We start from the raw sequence: 16555 nt of genomic DNA, 5'->3' as shown, positions 1-16555 counted from the left end.
TCTACCTGGGGTGGAGAGAAGGGACTTTGGGGGCAGAATCTGCCTGTGGTTTCGGCTCAGCTAAAACGGAAGAATGAGCAGCCGGTTTTAGATCTAAATCTGTAGCCCAACCCCCTCCTCCCTCACCTCTGGCGGAAGATGCAAAGTCCAGCAGAAAAGACAAACTGCTCTCTTTGTTTCCGGTTTTTTCCTTTAAAATCGGCTTAAGGCAAAAGTTTGGCAAAGCAAGTCTACATAAGGCCGCGTGACAGAGGATGAGGGGAGCTGCCCGGGCGGGGCGGGGCCGCCGCGGATCAGCCCCGGTGGCATCAGCCCCGGTGGCATCAGCCCCGGTGGGATCAGCCCCCGTGGGATCAGCCCCGGTGCGGTGCGACCAGGCTCCTCACCAGCTCCTCCTCGTCCCACCCCTGAACCTCTTAAAGAGGCGTTAAAAAAAAAAGGAACAGAAAAAGCAGTTGTTTCAGGGAGTCTGTTGCAAGTGAATGACGGAAATTGCGAGGAGAGGAAAGGAGACCCAAGGTGACACTGAGGGCGCACGTGGAGTGGTCGGTCCCGCCTGGGTCTCCCCCCTCCGCCAGGGAAGCAGGTCCCAGGAGGGCGGGGGGCCATCGCCGCGCGTTCGCACAGTGAGATCCGCCCGCTGGAGAAGGTAGAAAGGTTGTATTTTGCTGAAGGACTGCAGAGTCCGTGCGGGGTGTTTGCGTGGTGTTATTATTTGGGGGTCACCTCGCGGGTGCCCTGGCTGTTACCGGTGCTTGGGCGGGATCACCACCAGCGCCGGCCCGTACTTGGGCCGCCACATGAGGACCTGAGCGTCGTTGGCATTGGGCTTGACCAGGGCGCTGGGCGGGATGGGCTCATTCTTGCTCAGGATTTTGGGCTGGTCCTGGGCGATGGGCTCCCGCAGCCGGGCGCGCTGGCCCAGGGGCCGGTTGGGGTTCACCTCGATGCTGAGCTGCATGCGCCAGTGCAGCGTCTGCAGAATGATCATGTCGTTGGTCGAGGTGTTGGTGGCTACCAGCCACGTGATGAAGCTCTGGTCCCGGTAGACGTTGGTCAGCTTGGCCACATTGCTCTCGCTGACGGGCACGGCCCACGTGACGCTGGGGTAAAAGTTGTCATTCATGCTGATGATGAACTTGGAGTCTCTCTTGGTGGGGCCCACGATGGTGCAGGTCTCCGTGGTGTTCCCGTACCAGGGGTAGTTCACCCCGTCCGAGTCGCTGATGGCCTCAATCTTGCCCTCCTGGAGGTCTGGGAGCTCCCAGCTAGACCTGAGGATGGGAAGGCCAGTTTACTCAGCCAGCCATGCACAGGCTCGTCTGCATCCCCTTGTCCCTGGGGCTTACCTCCCCAGGGGGCCAGACAGTAAACAGACACCCAACATCATGTCAGGGAACTGGGGCTCCCCTAGACATGGCCCCCCTCAAAAGCCACATCCTGTTCTCTTGCATCATCTCAAATTGATCTCCCCCGGAAAGCCCTGTAGACAGGGCTGGATTCTGGCTGGGCTTCGGGAAGCCCTAACTGCCCCTGCCCTCAAGGGAGGGGCCTGGGGGCAGCACACAGTAATGGGGGGCCCTAACCTGCGCTGTGCCCCCCCATCCCATGTCCCAGCGGCTGGTGGGACAGCCACATGCGACCCCGTGACCTTGGTTAGGGCGGAGGCCACTGGCGCCGAGAGGCTGGGGTGGGGCTACTCTCCTGGCCACACAGCACATCAGGGCGGCCTGGGTAGGAGTGCAAGTGGCAGGGAGTTTCTTTTTCTTGCTTTAGGGGCCCCCAGGGGCCGTGGGGTCGGCACATCTGGGAGTGATTTCAGCCCCTCATTGACCAGCGTGTGACCGGGGTCAAACGCCCGCCTGCCCCCGAGCTTTGGTGTCCAGCACCGGGGCCAGGGGCATGGGAACCAGCGCTCAGGGCCCTCGCCAAGGCTCTGGCCCCTCCCCTCCACATCTCCTCCACCACACGTGGGCCTGGGCTCCCTGGCCCTCCGCCCAGCAAGGCCAACACCGTGGGCGGTGCCCTCTTCTCCCCACCACCCACCCTGTCCCCGCCTTGTTTCTGCTCATGCCTGCCTAGAATAGGAAGCACAGCTCAGCCAGAATGGCTCCCACCTGGCTGGCCCCTGTCTTCGGAGCAGTAGAACCAAGAAAACCTAACCAGCCAGTCTCAAAACTCTGCTCTCAGTCCCAGTCTCGGGGCCAGCTTTACAATCAATGCCTCCTGGACTTGCTGCAGCTGCCAGGGAACCTGCACTTACAGCTTCGGGCCGGGCTGAGAACCAGCAGCACTTGGTCAGCCCAACGTGCTTGCAGGGGGCTCAGCCTCCTGGCAGCTGGGCTGTCCAGAGCTCGGACTCAGGAAACCTAGTGACCTTGCTGAAAGTCTCAGCCACCCTCTCACTGGTGTGAGACCCTGGGCAAAATCCCAGCCCTCCCTGGACCCCAGACTCATCACCCACTTCCCACCTGAGGTCATGGAAGGACACAGGCAGGAACATGCCAGTCCAGGGCAGGGCACAAGACAAATGCCAGTGATTGGTGCCTGCTAGCACCATTGCTGTCACTATTGTTACTATAATAATAACTCTCTGACAGAAGAGGACTGTCCTAAGTTGCTCTGAGGACACGTGGCTGGGGGCACAGCAGCGTCTGGGGAGCCCACCCCTTAGAAACTCATCAACAATCACATCCACCCCACCAGACAGATAAAGTAACGACAGCTGGGGCGGGGGGTCTTTTTCCCAAGTTGATTTAGCTAAGCAGTCAGGCCTGGGCACCTGCCATACCAAAGATCAGGACAATTTGCCCCCAGAATTCCGCACACCTGTGTACACCAGCGGTGCTCTCCAGAAATACTCCTTTACAGAATGCATTCCTGTTCATAGCAGCATTATTCACAATAGCCAAAAGGTGGAAACAACTGAAGCGTCTGTCAACGGATGATGGATAGAGTGGTCTATCCATGCCATGGAATATTATTCATCCTTAAAAGGAAATTCTGACACATGCTACAACATGGATGAACCTTGAAGACATTATGCCAAGTGAAATAAGTCAGACACAAAAGGACAAATACTGTATGATTCCACATATATGAGGTCCCTAGAAGAGTCAAATTCATAGAAACAGAAAGTAGAATGGCGGTTGCCAGGGGCTGGGAGAGGGAAACGGGGGAGTCAGCGTTTCATGAGTGCGGAGTTTCAGTTGGGGAAGATGAAAATGTTCTGGAAATAGACACACAACAATGTGGATGTACTTAATGCTGCCAAACTTAAAAATGGTTAAGATGGTAAATTTTATGTATATCTAATCACAATGTAAAAAATGCATTCCCCTACTGAAATGCATCGTTTAATGTTAGCAGCTAGCAAATTTGGGGCCACTACAGGAGGGATGATCAGGAATGTGATTTTGCTAATTTTTCTGTTTATTTAATTAGGGTAACACCTGCCTAGTAGGCCATCTCCTGCCCGGGGCCCTGAGCTCATCAAACGCCAAGGAGGAGGTCACAGTCGTGAGCCGGCAGATTCGGCTGCCCCCGGGGGTGGCCGCCATGGACCAGAGAAGGGGGTCAGGGTCCCTGTCCCGAATTTCTCAGAAGCCTGTGCCCCACCCGTGCCCAGCCTCCTGTGGTGGAAGGCACCCACTCTGTCTTCTCACAGTGGTTACTCTTGCTTATAAAAGTGGCTTTTGTTTTGTTTTGTTTTTAAGGCAGAAAGCCATCTTGCCAAAAGACCTTTTCTGTTGCCTTTGCCCTCTTTCACTTCCTAAGAGCTGGCTTGTTGTGGGACGCGGGGTTGCCACCAGAATGGCCTCTCTCTCTCAGCCTCTGACCCCCAGCTTCAGGTTTCCTTTTCCGCCTCCCAGCCCCCAAATGCCCAGGCGCTGGCTCAGTCACAGATGGGTGACAGTCCCCATGAGCTGGCAGACAGCCGTGTCTCATGTGGGGTATTATTCAGAACCAGGGCCAAGGGCGTCTGTTTTCAAATCATCACAAACCAGCTGGGCTGGCTCTGGGCCCCGTGGTCCAGTCTCCCCGTCAAGGTGGTGGAGGGAGCATGGTTAAGGGCACAGCTCCTGAGGGACATGGACCAGCCCGGGTCCAGTCTCCCCCCGGCTACTAGTCACAAATCTCTGAGCCCCACATTGGTTCACTGTGGATAACCGCACCCACCTTCAAGGTTTTTGAGATGATTAAATGCGTCAATATATACTACCTGGTACACAGTAAACAGCAATACGTGGAAACTTCCGGACACCATTGGAGTGAGGCTTGCCTCTAACACTAATGGATTTGCCAGCCCTGATGTGACCTGAAGCCTTCTGACCTCATTTATGTTTTCAGATTATCCATGCTCTGAAAGGAATGATTCCATACAGCTCCTGCCTCTAAGACTTCCTGTTTGTTCTGGAATGACCTTGGGCTTCAAGGCAGACCCTCGGTTTTCCACCTTCTGGGTGGAGGGGTGAGTTTGGACCCTGGTCCTGCACACCCTGAGCCTTCCTGTTTGCACAGCAGGGACAATACAGGTGCACATGCCAACGAAAGGTGTAGGCAAGGCTCCCAGCTCCGTGCCCGGCACACGGAGGCCCAACCAGCAGGTTTAGGTGGAGGAGGGGCATCTTGTGAACACGAGCAAACGCCCATTTCTGCCCCAGCACCTTCTCTCCAGACCTCAGGGCAGGTCGTGTCAGGCCTCCTACAGGCCAGCAGGAGGCCCTGGTCTCCCCCGTGTCCTCCCCCTTTGCTCACTGGCCTGGGCTGGTCTTCAGGGCAACACTGGCTACAGAATTTGTGGGACCAGGGGGTGAAGTGAAAATAGGAGGCCCCTTGTTCAAAAATCAAGAATTGCCACGTGGTGACAGCAGAGCATGGAACCACACAAGGGGCCCTTCTGAGCACGGGGCCCAGTGGGACGGTGCAGTCCCCACGCCCGGGAAACTGGCCTGCTTCCGTGGGCCCCGTCACACTCCCACCCTCATCCCAGAGGTGTGGGAACCCAGAGGACAGCAGGCAAGTCCAGGCTTGAAGCTGGACCTCAGAATGCTTTCTGGGGCCCCCTTGCAGCACATCTGAGACAGACTCCTCAGCGTCCCTCAATGCCCTTTCTTCTGCAGCCCCATCCACCATGTACTCAACAGATGTTTGCAGGGACCTGCCATTGACGCTGGTCACGATGCTGTGAAAGGGAGACAGAGCTGCTGACCTGGTCATCAGTGATGCCAGGGGGGCCTGCACCCTCTGGGCGCCCAGTACCATCCCTGACTCCCTCTCGCCTCCAGACTGCCCCCCTTCTGCTCTGCCTTCGCGCTGGCCACGACCCCTCACCTCTCCCAGCCTCCTCTTGCCACCTGCCATGCTCTCCTCCCTGAAGCCTGAGTGATCTTTAAAAACAGAGATCTGATGGCACTGTTCCTCCCTCCAACCCTGTTAAACCTGCCATGACTCCCCAAGGCCCTGAAAGCCAGATGCAGGTGAGGCCAAGGGTCTTGCACGCAAACACACACACACACACACACACACACACACACACACACACACACACACACACACACTCCCTCCCTCCCTCCCTCCCTCCCTCCCTCCCCAGGCTCCAGACCCACCAGCCATCCCCCTAATGGGCTGTGCCCTCCCGACTCAGCACCTTTGGCCACGAGCAGCGTCCCCCGCCTCCTCCTGTCCTAGCCAGTGGTACCTATGGCTCATCTCTGGAGCCCACAGGGAAGCTCACCTGGACCCTTCACACGAGGCCTGGCGCCCCCATATTCAACCTTTGTCCCGCTGCTTCCTGGGACACGCACGGGGGGGATTTAATAATCATGCCACCCTTTGTTGACGACCTCACTCCCAGACAGACCACAGGGGCCGAGAAGCAGGGGCCAGGCCTCCAGAATCTATCCTGGTGCCCGGCCTAGAGTCAGACACAATAGAGGCAGGTGGCCTGGATCAGTGGCGGTGGGCAACCTGCCCCGTTTCTCCTTCAGGGCCTGAGCCCCACAAAGGGGTCCCAGTGATGAGTTTAGGGTGCCCAAAGCTGCCTCTGCTTGTGTACCTTCTCACCTGGAGCAGCTGCGGCTGGGACAGCCATGCCCAGCACAGGTCGTCCCCACTGCAACACTGGTGACAGTGGTCACGTTCCCTGAGCGCATCAGACGTGCTGGGCGCCCTGCGTACATACATCCACACAGGCTTCTCCTCAGTTACCCCAGGGCTGCAACTGAGGGTGTTTTATAGAGGAGACTTGGGGACATCAGAGGCCTGACCCAGGGAAGCCACCAGGCAGGACCCACAGCCCAAGCGAGCTCTTACCCATGGCCTCCAACGGCCCCTCACCCAGTACACACACGCATACATGCATATGCACGCACACACGTGCACGCACATACACACACACATACGGGTTCTTACCCATCTGGCTTCCAACAGACCCTCACCTGAAATACACACACACACACGCACACACACGGCTCTGAGCAACATGACCTGGAGTGTAAGTCTGAGAGCCCTGGGAGCACACCTTTCCCAGCTACTTTGTGCCAGGCAGGGTGGCAAGCCTGGGCCTGAGCTCTCTCCTAGGCACGGGTGGACCCTTGTGCCCCCATGGGCCCTCGTCTCTCCCAGCTCTCTGACTGCATTTTGAATTCTGGACAACAGAGCACCTGGTCTCAGAGCAGAGTTCCCAAACTTCACATCTCTTTCCTCATTTTGGTCCTGTTTACATATCTCCTATGCTATTATTCACTTAATTTTTTTCCTTGAAATTAATCACTTTTTAAAAAAACTCAACTAAATTTAACTTTTCCTATGGAACACCTTTGAAATAACAGGTCGGTTATATTGGGTATATATATATATTTTTTCTAATACACATTAGAATAAATATGTGGCTTTAAATTACAATCATACTTAAGCTGAAACGAGTTCTCCTAAATATTATTTCACTTCCCACAAGTGGCACCGTTGGACACTCTAAGAAACACATTTACAGATGGCGACTTGGGACTCGAGGGCAAGAGGGCTGCCCAGGGCACAAGGTTCTTCTGCCCAGTGCTGGTTTCAGTGCCCTCCTGGGGGCCAGATGGGCGCTTAGCGATTTTCTCACCTGGTCCCCAATTTTACAGAGCTTACTGTCTTTTTGCAATTTGCAAAAAGTTCCAATTTTGTAAAATGTTTGCAATTTTACGAGAAATGAGGCCCAAGAGCCCCCTTCCAAACCAGACTGGGACCCTGGTTTCCTGACTCCTGCCCTGGGCGGCCGCCCACTGTGCTGGCCCCTGCCCACCAGACAGGTCACCAGAAGCCCCTTCCCTGGGGGAGGAGCTGGAGGTGTCCCCTCCCCGCCTGCCCCTAGGGTTCCCCCAAACAACAAACACCACTTTTTCTTCCCACCTTACCCTTCTTCGCCCAGGCCACACTCCCAGGGCCTAACACGAGGGGGAAAGGGCCAACAGCGTTTTAGTTTTTAGTTATAAAAGCTACGTTTTTGTTTAAAAAAAAAAAAAAGCAAGCCATCGAGAAGTACAAAATGTGAGAAACGATGGGGCTTCCCTGGTGGCGCAGTGGTTGAGAGTCCGCCTGCCGATGCAGGGGACACGGGTTCATGCCCCGGTCTGAGAAGATCCCACATGCCGCAGAGTGGCTGGGCCCATGAGCCATGGCCGCTGAGCCTGCACATCCAGAGCCTGTGCTCCGCAACGGGAGGGGCCCCAGCAGCGAGAGGCCCGCGTACCGCAAAAAAAAAAAAAAAAAAAAGTGAGAAACGAAAGTCCTGTCTTCCGTGCTTCCGCCTCCCTCGCTGAGGTTACTCACCACATTACACTCTGATAAACATCCTTCTAGAGCGTCCTCCCTGCACACACACACAGTAGATGTTCCCGTTTCTAGCGCTTTTAACAGAAATGGATTCCTACCCTACACCTTTTACAACTTCTTTTAATGCAACGATGATAATCTGATAGGGAATCTCTAGCTTCTCTTCCTCATGTGTAAGAGCCTCAGCCTGTTCTGCCCTGGAGACAGACCATCGTTTCACCCCCCTACTGATGGACACTTGGGGTGCTCATGGCTCTTCAGTGATGGACAGGGCTGGAGTCTCTGTCCCCACACATACGTCCTTCTGCCCTGCTTCCTGCATTCACGTATTCGTTAACTCACTTGCTCGGGAGATTTCTGTGTGTGCCTGCCATGCTCCAGGCACCAGGCCAGGGGCTCAGTTTCTCTAAGACAGACTCTAAAAGTAGGACAAGAGAGTTGAAGGGCACGTGTGCTTGAAATTGTAGTGGACAGAGCCAAGCTCACCTTCCGGAAGCTGCGTAAATTGTACCCCCAGGAGCAGCACCGGAGGCTGTCTACTCCCCCCACCCCACAGCAGGCATTACTGATCTTTTGTATTTTTACCCAGATCCGATCAGCAGAAACGAAAAGCATCTCCGTATGTCATTGCCGGTTCCCTGATCGCTGTGCTGTCAGAGCCTCCTCACATGTCTCTGGAAGCTGCCAGCTTTTGTCTTCAGCCCTCAGAAGGTGAGGGTGGGTGCGATCGCTTGGCCGGGGCCGGTCCAGGGGGAGTTCTATTGGGGCCAGGCCGTCCCCCCAAACTTCCTCCCACCCCAAAGCCTGGAAACGAGAACTTCCCTCTCCTGCCTCCGCCAGGGCCCTGCAGATGGGGGAGGCTGTCTTCCGCTCGCAGAGAGGAAGCATCGTCCTCAATTGTTGTGCACGGGCCCAGGCTGCAGGAAGAGGCCACATGGTCACAAGGGCCATTCCTCCTGACCCAGCCCCTGACCACTGGGGCAGAGCAAGCCTCCTGGGGCAAGTGGCCTCAGGTCTCAGCGGCCCTGGCCTCACCATAAAATCGGGACCTCACGGGGTCCTTGGGAGACCAGAGAGTGAACGGGGAGCTGGGGCAGCCACACAGCATCACCCCAGCTCCAGCATCCCCTGGCCAGAGGCCTCAGGTCCCCCCACCCCTGCCCAGCCCTTTCCCACCAGCCTCATAATCCTGTGACAGCAGATGTCACCACAGGTTCTGGCTGGAAAGACCCTCAGAGGTCTCGTCGCCCGACATTCTCATACTGTAGGCGGGTATGTGAAACCCAACCCAGGAGAAGAAAGAACAGTAATGACTCCAACACGGCAATCTCTGTGCTGACTCTCTGCCAGGCACTGTGTAATCGATGATGAATTATTACTAGTTACGGTATGGAGAGCGACCACATATAGTATCTCATTTAATCCCTCAAACAACCCTGCGATGAGGGACTGTTCTCCCCATTTCACAGAAGGGAACAGTGAGGCTCAGAAAGGTTGAGAGCCTGGCGCAAGCTCGCCACACCCGTGGACGGTGGAGCTGGAGGCACGCCTGGCTGGACAAGGGCACAGGCGGGTGGCACTGCCAACCCAGAGAGACCCCGTCTCCTGAGCTGCTCTCCTCCCCTCACCCCAAGCCTGACCTGAACCAGCCTTGACCTTGGCTCAGAACCCTGAGCCAGAACCAGCCTTGACCTTGGCCGTGGGCCAGATTCTCTGGGGGCTCCAGAAGAGGGCAAACTAGGGAGAACGTGAAGCATCTCCCACACAGGGGAGAAGCTGTGACTCGTCACTCGGAAGACTGCCAGCTGACAGGTGGCAGCTAAGGATTGTGGAGGATGGTGTGGTGGATGCAGGCGGATTCAACAGTGTTCTGGCGGGGGGGTGGCTTTGAAAGCTATGTGGGTTGGACCCCAAACCATATAGAATCCTCTCAAGCTGCCACAAGAAACTCGCCATCTTCTAGCTCTCGTCCGTAAGTCGGGGTATTACTGGGGTGGCATGTGGCATTGTTCCACTGCAAATATTTCCAACCCACGACATTCAAAAGGGTTCTCCTCCTGGATTAGAGATTAATTTCAAGCAGGGATAATGTTTGGGGGTATTATGGGTTTTGCTGAAGTATTTGGAATTAATATTTTTAATACAAGCCCATTTGGCAAGAACAGAAGCCCTAACCTAACCTTTGCCACATTGCCATTCCCTCCCCAGGCCATTAAAGCCCAGCGCCCATGTGGGTTTCGTTTTAAGCCTTCAAATTGTCTGGGACTAGCCCAGTAGTTCTCAACCAGGGGTGACTTCACACCCCTCCCGGGGACATGGGGCAGTGTCCGGAGACACGTTTGGTTGTCAGAACAGGGGGAGGGAGGCTGCTGGCATTGAGTGGGTAGAGACCAGGGACGCTGCCCAACATCCTGCAGTGCACAGGACAGCCTGGTCCCGGCAAAGTTAGGGGACGGTTCCGGGCAGCCTGAGGCCGCTGGTCATCCCAGCGCTCACCATCCCTCACTTTCTTTCACGTCACGGGTCTTAAAAATATGAAGAAGCTTAGTTACCACAGGAGGTTTGGGGTAGGGGAGATGGGAAGGGTATTTTCATCACATCAAAATGCTTCCGTTTACATTCGAGCAGGTGCAGCTGTCCAGGCTTATTCCGGAGGGCGCCAGTTGAATACAGAGCCTCCCCATGGGCCGGAGGAACCGTGCTATTTGGTAATTCAGTTTCTTAATATAATTTTGTTGATTAATAATCAATCGAGCAGTTTCCAACTCAGCATTTCAGCCACGGGTGACCTACACCTGTCCTCTCCCCGAATCCTCCCAGCAGCCTAAGGGGGGTTCTTACCCTGTTCACAGATGGCAAAAGCAAACCTCCAAGAGGTGACCCGCCGAGGCCCCAGAGCCAGTACTGGGCCGTAATTCTGACCCCGGGGCCTGAGCCCATTAACGACCAGTCCATCCTGCCCCTCCAGGGAGCCTCGAACTCTGCCCTTTCTCCAGGGCTGGTCCTATCCCAACCAGGAGTCCAGTGGACCCAGGAGAACGAGGTATGCAGGACACAGGGGTCCCTGCGCTGAAAGCGTGTCTCGAGAAGGGGAGGGAACAAAAGGGAACACATGGAACTCAAGGAAAACAGCCTTCAACCACTTGAAAACTCAAATCGTCCATGACTTACACTATTATTAAATTCTTAAAAGTCAGGGAGTGGGCCCTCTGTGAAAGAGGAAGACCTGGGCTGGGGAGAAAATTCCACACAAAGAGTAATTTACATCTGTCCAAATTCTGTCGTTTCGGCCCTGATTCTCAACTCGTTACATATCCCATCACCCACTTCGCATCCGATAGAAGAATCAGAACGGTAATAACACTGTTAAGGACGACAGTCACATGCAGTAACTGTTGACCGTGGGCTTGGCGGAGTGCCGGCTGCTTGACCAATGTCATCTCCCGTAATTCAATAAGCCGTGGTGCAAGGACTGTGACTGGCCCCAATTTGCAGACGAGGAAACCGAGGGTCAGAGTGGCTCAGGTCACACCCTGGAAAGTGGCAGAACCTGGACTCAAGCCCAGGTCTGCTTGACTGCAGTCTAGATGTGCACTGGGTTCCTCTAACCGGGAACCAAGGACAGGCACAGACAGAGAAAGGTCACCTCAGGTCTCCCGATGCACGCCTGTCTCCAGCCATGGCGCTTGGATGGACTCAGAGCCAACAAAGGGAGCACAGGGCCTTGAAGACTCTGTAAACATCCCCCACCCGCCCACCCCCGTGCACAGATGGGGAAGCTGAGCCTCCAAGCCAGGCCCACTCCCTCCCCACCGCACACCACGTCCGTCTCTGCAGAACTCAGTCCCTTTAGCTTTCCCCAATGTTCTTCCTCTTGGAGCTTGCATCTTTCCAAGTTCAGAAGGACCTCTGGCTTCCTTACCCTTTCTAGGGAAGAAAACAAGCGGAGCCCAAAAGCCCTAGGAAAACCTGTGTGTCTTGCCAGTTGCCCCAGAAGCCTTGCAAAGCCTGAGGAGGTTTTGGGTTTAAGGCTTCTTAGGGAAGGTCCACAGCAAATAACTAAGAACCATGTTTCCCTTCTTGGGATGGAAAGTCAGCCCCCAGCCTGGTTTAAGAGCCACTTGGAGAATTAGACTTGGATGTAGACGTCGGGTGGACAGAGGGGAGCCGATGAGTGTCCAGATATGCGCCATGTGCATCTCTGGGGCGGTCATGGTTACACCTAGCTTTAAGTTTTTCCATGATCCTCCTGTTGCCCTTGCAACTTAAGTCATCTAGTGGAGAAGCCACAAGATTTGGTGTCCCCTCCCCACCCTCTCTAATTTCAGCTGGCCCAGAATATTCTTTTTTTTGTGTGGTACGCGGGCCTCTCACTGTTGTGGCCTCTCCCGTTGTGGAGCACAGGCTCCGGACGCGCAGGCTCAGCGGCCATGGCTCACGGGCCCAGCCAGTCCGCGGCATGTGGGATCTTCCCGGACCGGGGCACGAACCCGTGTCCCCTGCATCGGCAGGCAAACTCTCAACCACTGCGCCACCAGGGAAGCCCAGGATATTCTTAAATCAGTGAAGAGTTCCAAGTCCTGGGGAAAGTCTCCTCCATTCCTCACCTGCGGGACCGGGAAGGGATGCTGCACAGGGTAGAGACCCCGAGAGACAGGCTGTGGGCGAGTGTCCATGGCCAGCCATGGGAGTCACAGGGGTCAAGTTGGGGGGCTGCCCTTGGGGCCTGCCTGGTGCTCTCAGAAGCGTCCTCGTGCTCAGAAACAGCTATTGTCACCACCCTGTCTTAGGCGGCCCTTCAAGTTAAGTCACCTCCCCGTCTGTCTACAGCTGCTCTTGCCACACGCAGGATGACCATCTCTAGGGTCAGAGAACATGCCAGGGGCTCAGGGTGCCGCACCGAGAGGTACACCCTCCTGGGGACATTCTGGGGACTGGGCTGGACAGAAGAGGTCTGTGGGCTCCTCTCAGCTCTTAGGGGCCCACTGGAGCCTTCTGGACACAGACACTGGCTGTCCACATAAAGTGGCCTTCTGCTGTGGAGAGAGAAAACACTGCACTGAAAAGCACACCGGGTTTCTAAAACCCTCTCAAACAAAACTCCGTCCGGAACAGAGCAGAGTGTTCCCCCAGGTCCTGATGTGCCTCTGAAAACATCAGGGGACGAATTCAGGTCCAACACAGAGCCCTGCACACTAAATCTGGAGGCTGCAGAGGCCCAGCTCTCCTTCCCTGAGTACCTGCCGCGTGTGCAGGTCTGAGCCGGGCCAAGCCGCAGCCTCTCTAGTGACCCGGGACAGCATGCGTGCTTTGCCAAAGAGGAACCTGGTGGAATGTCCCTCTGCTTTCTGGGCGTCTTGCAGGGAGGGTACGGGAACCGCAGGGGGCCAGGGACAGTGGAAGGGACGGTCCTAGAGCCGTGACCCCAATCTGAATCAACAGGCGAGCCCTCTAGGTCACCTGGTCAAGGAGGAATCAGAGGCCACTTCCGTGTCTGCCTAACACTTCCCTCTGGCCCTGATGGGACCCCTCTCTAACCCCGCCGAGCTCACCCCCAGACCCCCAAGCTCCCCCATCCCAGGGGCCCCCCGAAGCTTGCTGCTGAGCAGTACTCACATGCCCTGCTCCCCATACTGGTTGTAGAACTCCATGTGGCTGCACGCCTGAATCCAGCCCACTATCCAGGTCTCCTTCTTGGGGATGGGTGGCATGACCACCTGGGCCGAGGCACGGAAGTGGGGTGTCCGGTAGCGGAGCACCACGCTGGAGGACTCATCGATGCTGGTGGGAACGGGATCGATGGAGGCCTTGACGTCGATCACCGTGATGCCTTCCCGGAAGACTCTGGCTTTGCCCCCGATGCTCTGAATACAGCCCATGGCACACAGTACGAGTCTGATCTCCAGGGAAGGCCAGCAGTCCCAGAGAAAATCGGGCATTGAAAGGATGGAGGCTGCCGGACCCAGTGCAGACGGTACAGCTCTCCAATCTCAAATCTCAAGACTGATATCCATAGGATAGAAAATTCACTGAGTAGAGGGGGTTTGCATATCACTACCTCGGGCCTGATTATAAATAAGGATTTTGCTGCATTTCAAGGGCCCTGGGTTCTCTCTTCTTCTGCTAGCAGTGGACAAAAATCACCGATATTCTTTGGGTTAAAAAAAGAAAAGTTTGGAGGTTAATGGATAATCATGTTGTTCAGACATCCAGCCCTTCCTTCTGTGCCTCACACGCGGGGAACGCAGCTCAGAGACGCTCCCTGAAGTCTTGAGGCGAAGAAGGCAAATGCCGGCAGGCACATAAATAAGGAAGGCTCCGTCGCCTGCGCGGTGCCGCCACCCTCGCTGCAGAAGACCAACTTCCTGCCCTTCTGCCTTCCGCACGCGCTCGGGGCACACGCGCCCGGCCGCTCGCCCAGCCCGGCCGAATCAATGGAAGAGCAGTTTCTGTTCAATCCGCCGAGGTCTGGGCGCCCTCGGTGGCTTCCAGGAGGCGAGCGCCCGGCTCCCGCGGGGTCCCCGAGGAGCGCGGCGCGGATCCCCGTCGGCGACCACTCGCGGGCACGCCGCGTCCCCTCGCCGCTGTCACTGTCGCCGTGCGGGGCCCCAGGGATGCGCTCGGACCGCCGCCTGGTTCGCCGCGACCGCCGAGGACCTGGTGGGAGGTGGAAGGGACAGGACGTCAAGGCCCGCCTCAAAGTTGAGCCGAACTTTGCTGCGGGGGGCGCGCGGGGCGGCGACGAGTCTGCGCGGGGCGCGGGCTGCGGAGCTGACGGCGCAGCTCTGTGAGGTCTGCCCGGAGGCGGCGACCCGCCCCCCCCCCCCCCGCCCAACCCGTCAGCGGCGGCCGCACGACCGCGCGCACCAGCGAATAATCGCCGCCGGTGACATCTCCGCTGACCCCTCCCGGCCCGTAGGCGGGGTGGGGCGGGGGGCGACTGGCTGGCACTGCAGTGGGCCTCGTGGACTTTCGGGTCCTGGCACTACCCCCACCGCCTCGCCGCTGGCGCCCCTTCCCCGAACGGGTCCCTTCGGCCCCCGGGGGGCGCAGTGCCACCCCGCAGGCCGGTCTGATCGGGCGCACGCCCCTTCCCGGGCCGGGGTCCCCCGACTCGCGGAGGGCGCAATGCTCCAGCCCCGCCGCGTCCGGGGCCTCTGTGCCCCCCTCGCCAGCCCCAAGCGGCCCCCGATACCCGCGCGTCCGGCGCGCTCGCCGCTGCCGGGAACTTTGGCGCGCACACCCCCACCCGGGCGCCGCCGACTCACCTGCCCCTCGGGCCGCTCCGCGTGCCCGGGCTGCCGCCCTCCGGACGCCCTGAACCCGCCGCGGGCACGTCCTCGGGGCGCCCCCCCCCACTTCCCCAAGCAATGTCCTTTAGCTCTACTGGGGTCTGGCGCCGGAGTGGGCGCCCCCGGCCCCCACGTCCTCCTAGCTCGGGGCTGCCAGGGGGTGGCCGGGGGCGGAGGGGTGAGGCTCGGGGCTCTCTCGCCCCCACCCCGAGCGCCTGCTTTATTTTATGATCATTGTGAGCGTGCTGTAGCCGCTCAGCCCCGCCGCCGCGCCGCAGCCGCCTGGCGCGCCCCGCGTTGCCTCGCTCTGCTGCAGCATCGGAAAGGCAACCAGGTCAAACTTTGCAGAAACTCAGCCCCTGCGCCGGCCTGGCCCCGTGTCCGCCCGTAGCCGCCGGCCGGAGCGCAGCGCACGCAAAGACCGCCGCCCGCTCGCCGGCCCCGCGGGGATGCAGGTCCGCAGGCGGCGGCGGCGGCGGCGGCGGCGGCGGCGGCGGCTGCGGCTGCGGCGGCGGCGGCGGCGGCGGCGGCGGCGGCGGGCGGGCGCCGCCTCCTCCTCGCCGCCCGCCCTGCTCTCCACCCTCGCTCCCCGAACACAGCCCGCCTCCCCCTGGTAATCCTCTCTCCCTCTTCCCCCCCTCCCTCTCTCTCTCTCTCTGTCTCTCTGTCTCTCTCTCTGTCTCTGTCTCTCTCTATCTCTCTCTGTCTCTGTCTCTCTCTCTCTCTCTTTTTGCAGCTGCGGCGGGGGGGAGCTGAGCCTCTCCTCGCAGAAACGACATTTCCTTTTCGGCTAGCCGCGGGAATTCTGGGTAGTGTAGTTCGGCTTCTGTCTCGGGTCCAGGTGGGCTGCTCCTCGTGCCCTTTGAACTCAGCTGGCTTTCCGGGGCTCAGGGTAGGCGGGAAAGGGTTGCTGTTGCCCTGGCATTCCTGGCCTGGCTGGGTGGAAACAGTGCAGGGCTCTGGAGGTTCCAAGGCTGGGAAGTTTGGGGGTGGGGAGAGAAGTTCTAGGAAAAAGGTCCCCGTGTTTCTTGCTCTGTGCTGGGCTTCTGGGCGCCCTGACAGGTGGTCAGGCCAGTCGGGCCCCAACTGTGATAAGCACTGTACAAGCTTGATCACTTCATCCACCATCAACCACCCCTGGGTAGGAAGCCTATGGTGTGTATTTCACAGAGCAGGACTCCAAAGCTGGGAGATTCCCAAGACCTGCCCAAGGCCTCCCCCAGACGGGTATCCCAGCTGAGACCCGGGAGATCTGTGTACAGAGGTTCAAAGGGGTTTGACCCTGGATGGGGGAGGAGAGGGGGGATCATTGTTCACCTCTCTAAGCATCTTCAAACCAGTAGCCCCACCCACACCTGGTAACTACCCACCGCCACTCGCAAGCCAGAGCATCTTGAGTGCCAGTGAGGGCAGAGATCGGATGAGCAGAAGGTTATGGCCACTTT

The 16555-nt window shown here is 57.8% G+C and overlaps 2 protein-coding genes across 10 annotated transcripts in view; one reads left to right on the top strand and one right to left on the bottom strand.

Moving 5' to 3' along the window:
• NUP214 (nucleoporin 214) overlaps positions 1 to 8529 on the top strand; it is a 135129-nt gene extending 126600 nt beyond the window's left edge. For 7 of the 9 annotated variants that reach the window (XM_060154032.1, XM_060154031.1, XM_060154028.1 and 4 more), the window contains 2 exons: positions 4351 to 4471; positions 8408 to 8529. The gene's annotated coding sequence lies outside the window, so the exon portion shown is untranslated. Of the gene's footprint in view, positions 1 to 3444; positions 3739 to 4350; positions 4472 to 8407 lie in introns of those variants that run through there. The other 2 variants (XM_060154027.1, XM_060154026.1) reach the window with 2 other exon arrangements.
• Positions 429 to 15572, bottom strand: FAM78A (family with sequence similarity 78 member A). Its single transcript, XM_060154042.1, has 3 exons — positions 15087 to 15572; positions 13435 to 14475; positions 429 to 1274 (listed from the first exon to the last, which is right to left on the bottom strand). The coding sequence occupies exons 2-3, from the start codon at positions 13755 to 13757 to the stop codon at positions 746 to 748; spliced, it is 852 nt and encodes a 283-aa protein (XP_060010025.1). The 5' UTR covers positions 13758 to 14475; positions 15087 to 15572; the 3' UTR covers positions 429 to 745.
• Positions 15573 to 16555: the final 983 nt, after the last annotated feature.

Source organism: Lagenorhynchus albirostris, chromosome 7 (genome assembly GCF_949774975.1).
Source record: "Lagenorhynchus albirostris chromosome 7, mLagAlb1.1, whole genome shotgun sequence".
Taxonomy (NCBI): Eukaryota; Metazoa; Chordata; class Mammalia; order Artiodactyla; family Delphinidae; genus Lagenorhynchus; species Lagenorhynchus albirostris.
This window is presented reverse-complemented; position numbering and strand designations above follow the sequence as displayed.

Coding starts and splice junctions, on each gene's coding strand:
- FAM78A (XM_060154042.1), bottom strand. CDS start 13,757: ATGCCCGATTTTCTCTGGGACTGCTGGCCTTCCCTGGAGATCAGACTC. Junction 1,275..13,434: donor CAGTATGGGGAGCAGGGCAT/GTGAGTACTGCT, acceptor TCCCATCCTCAG/GTCTAGCTGGGAGCTCCCAG.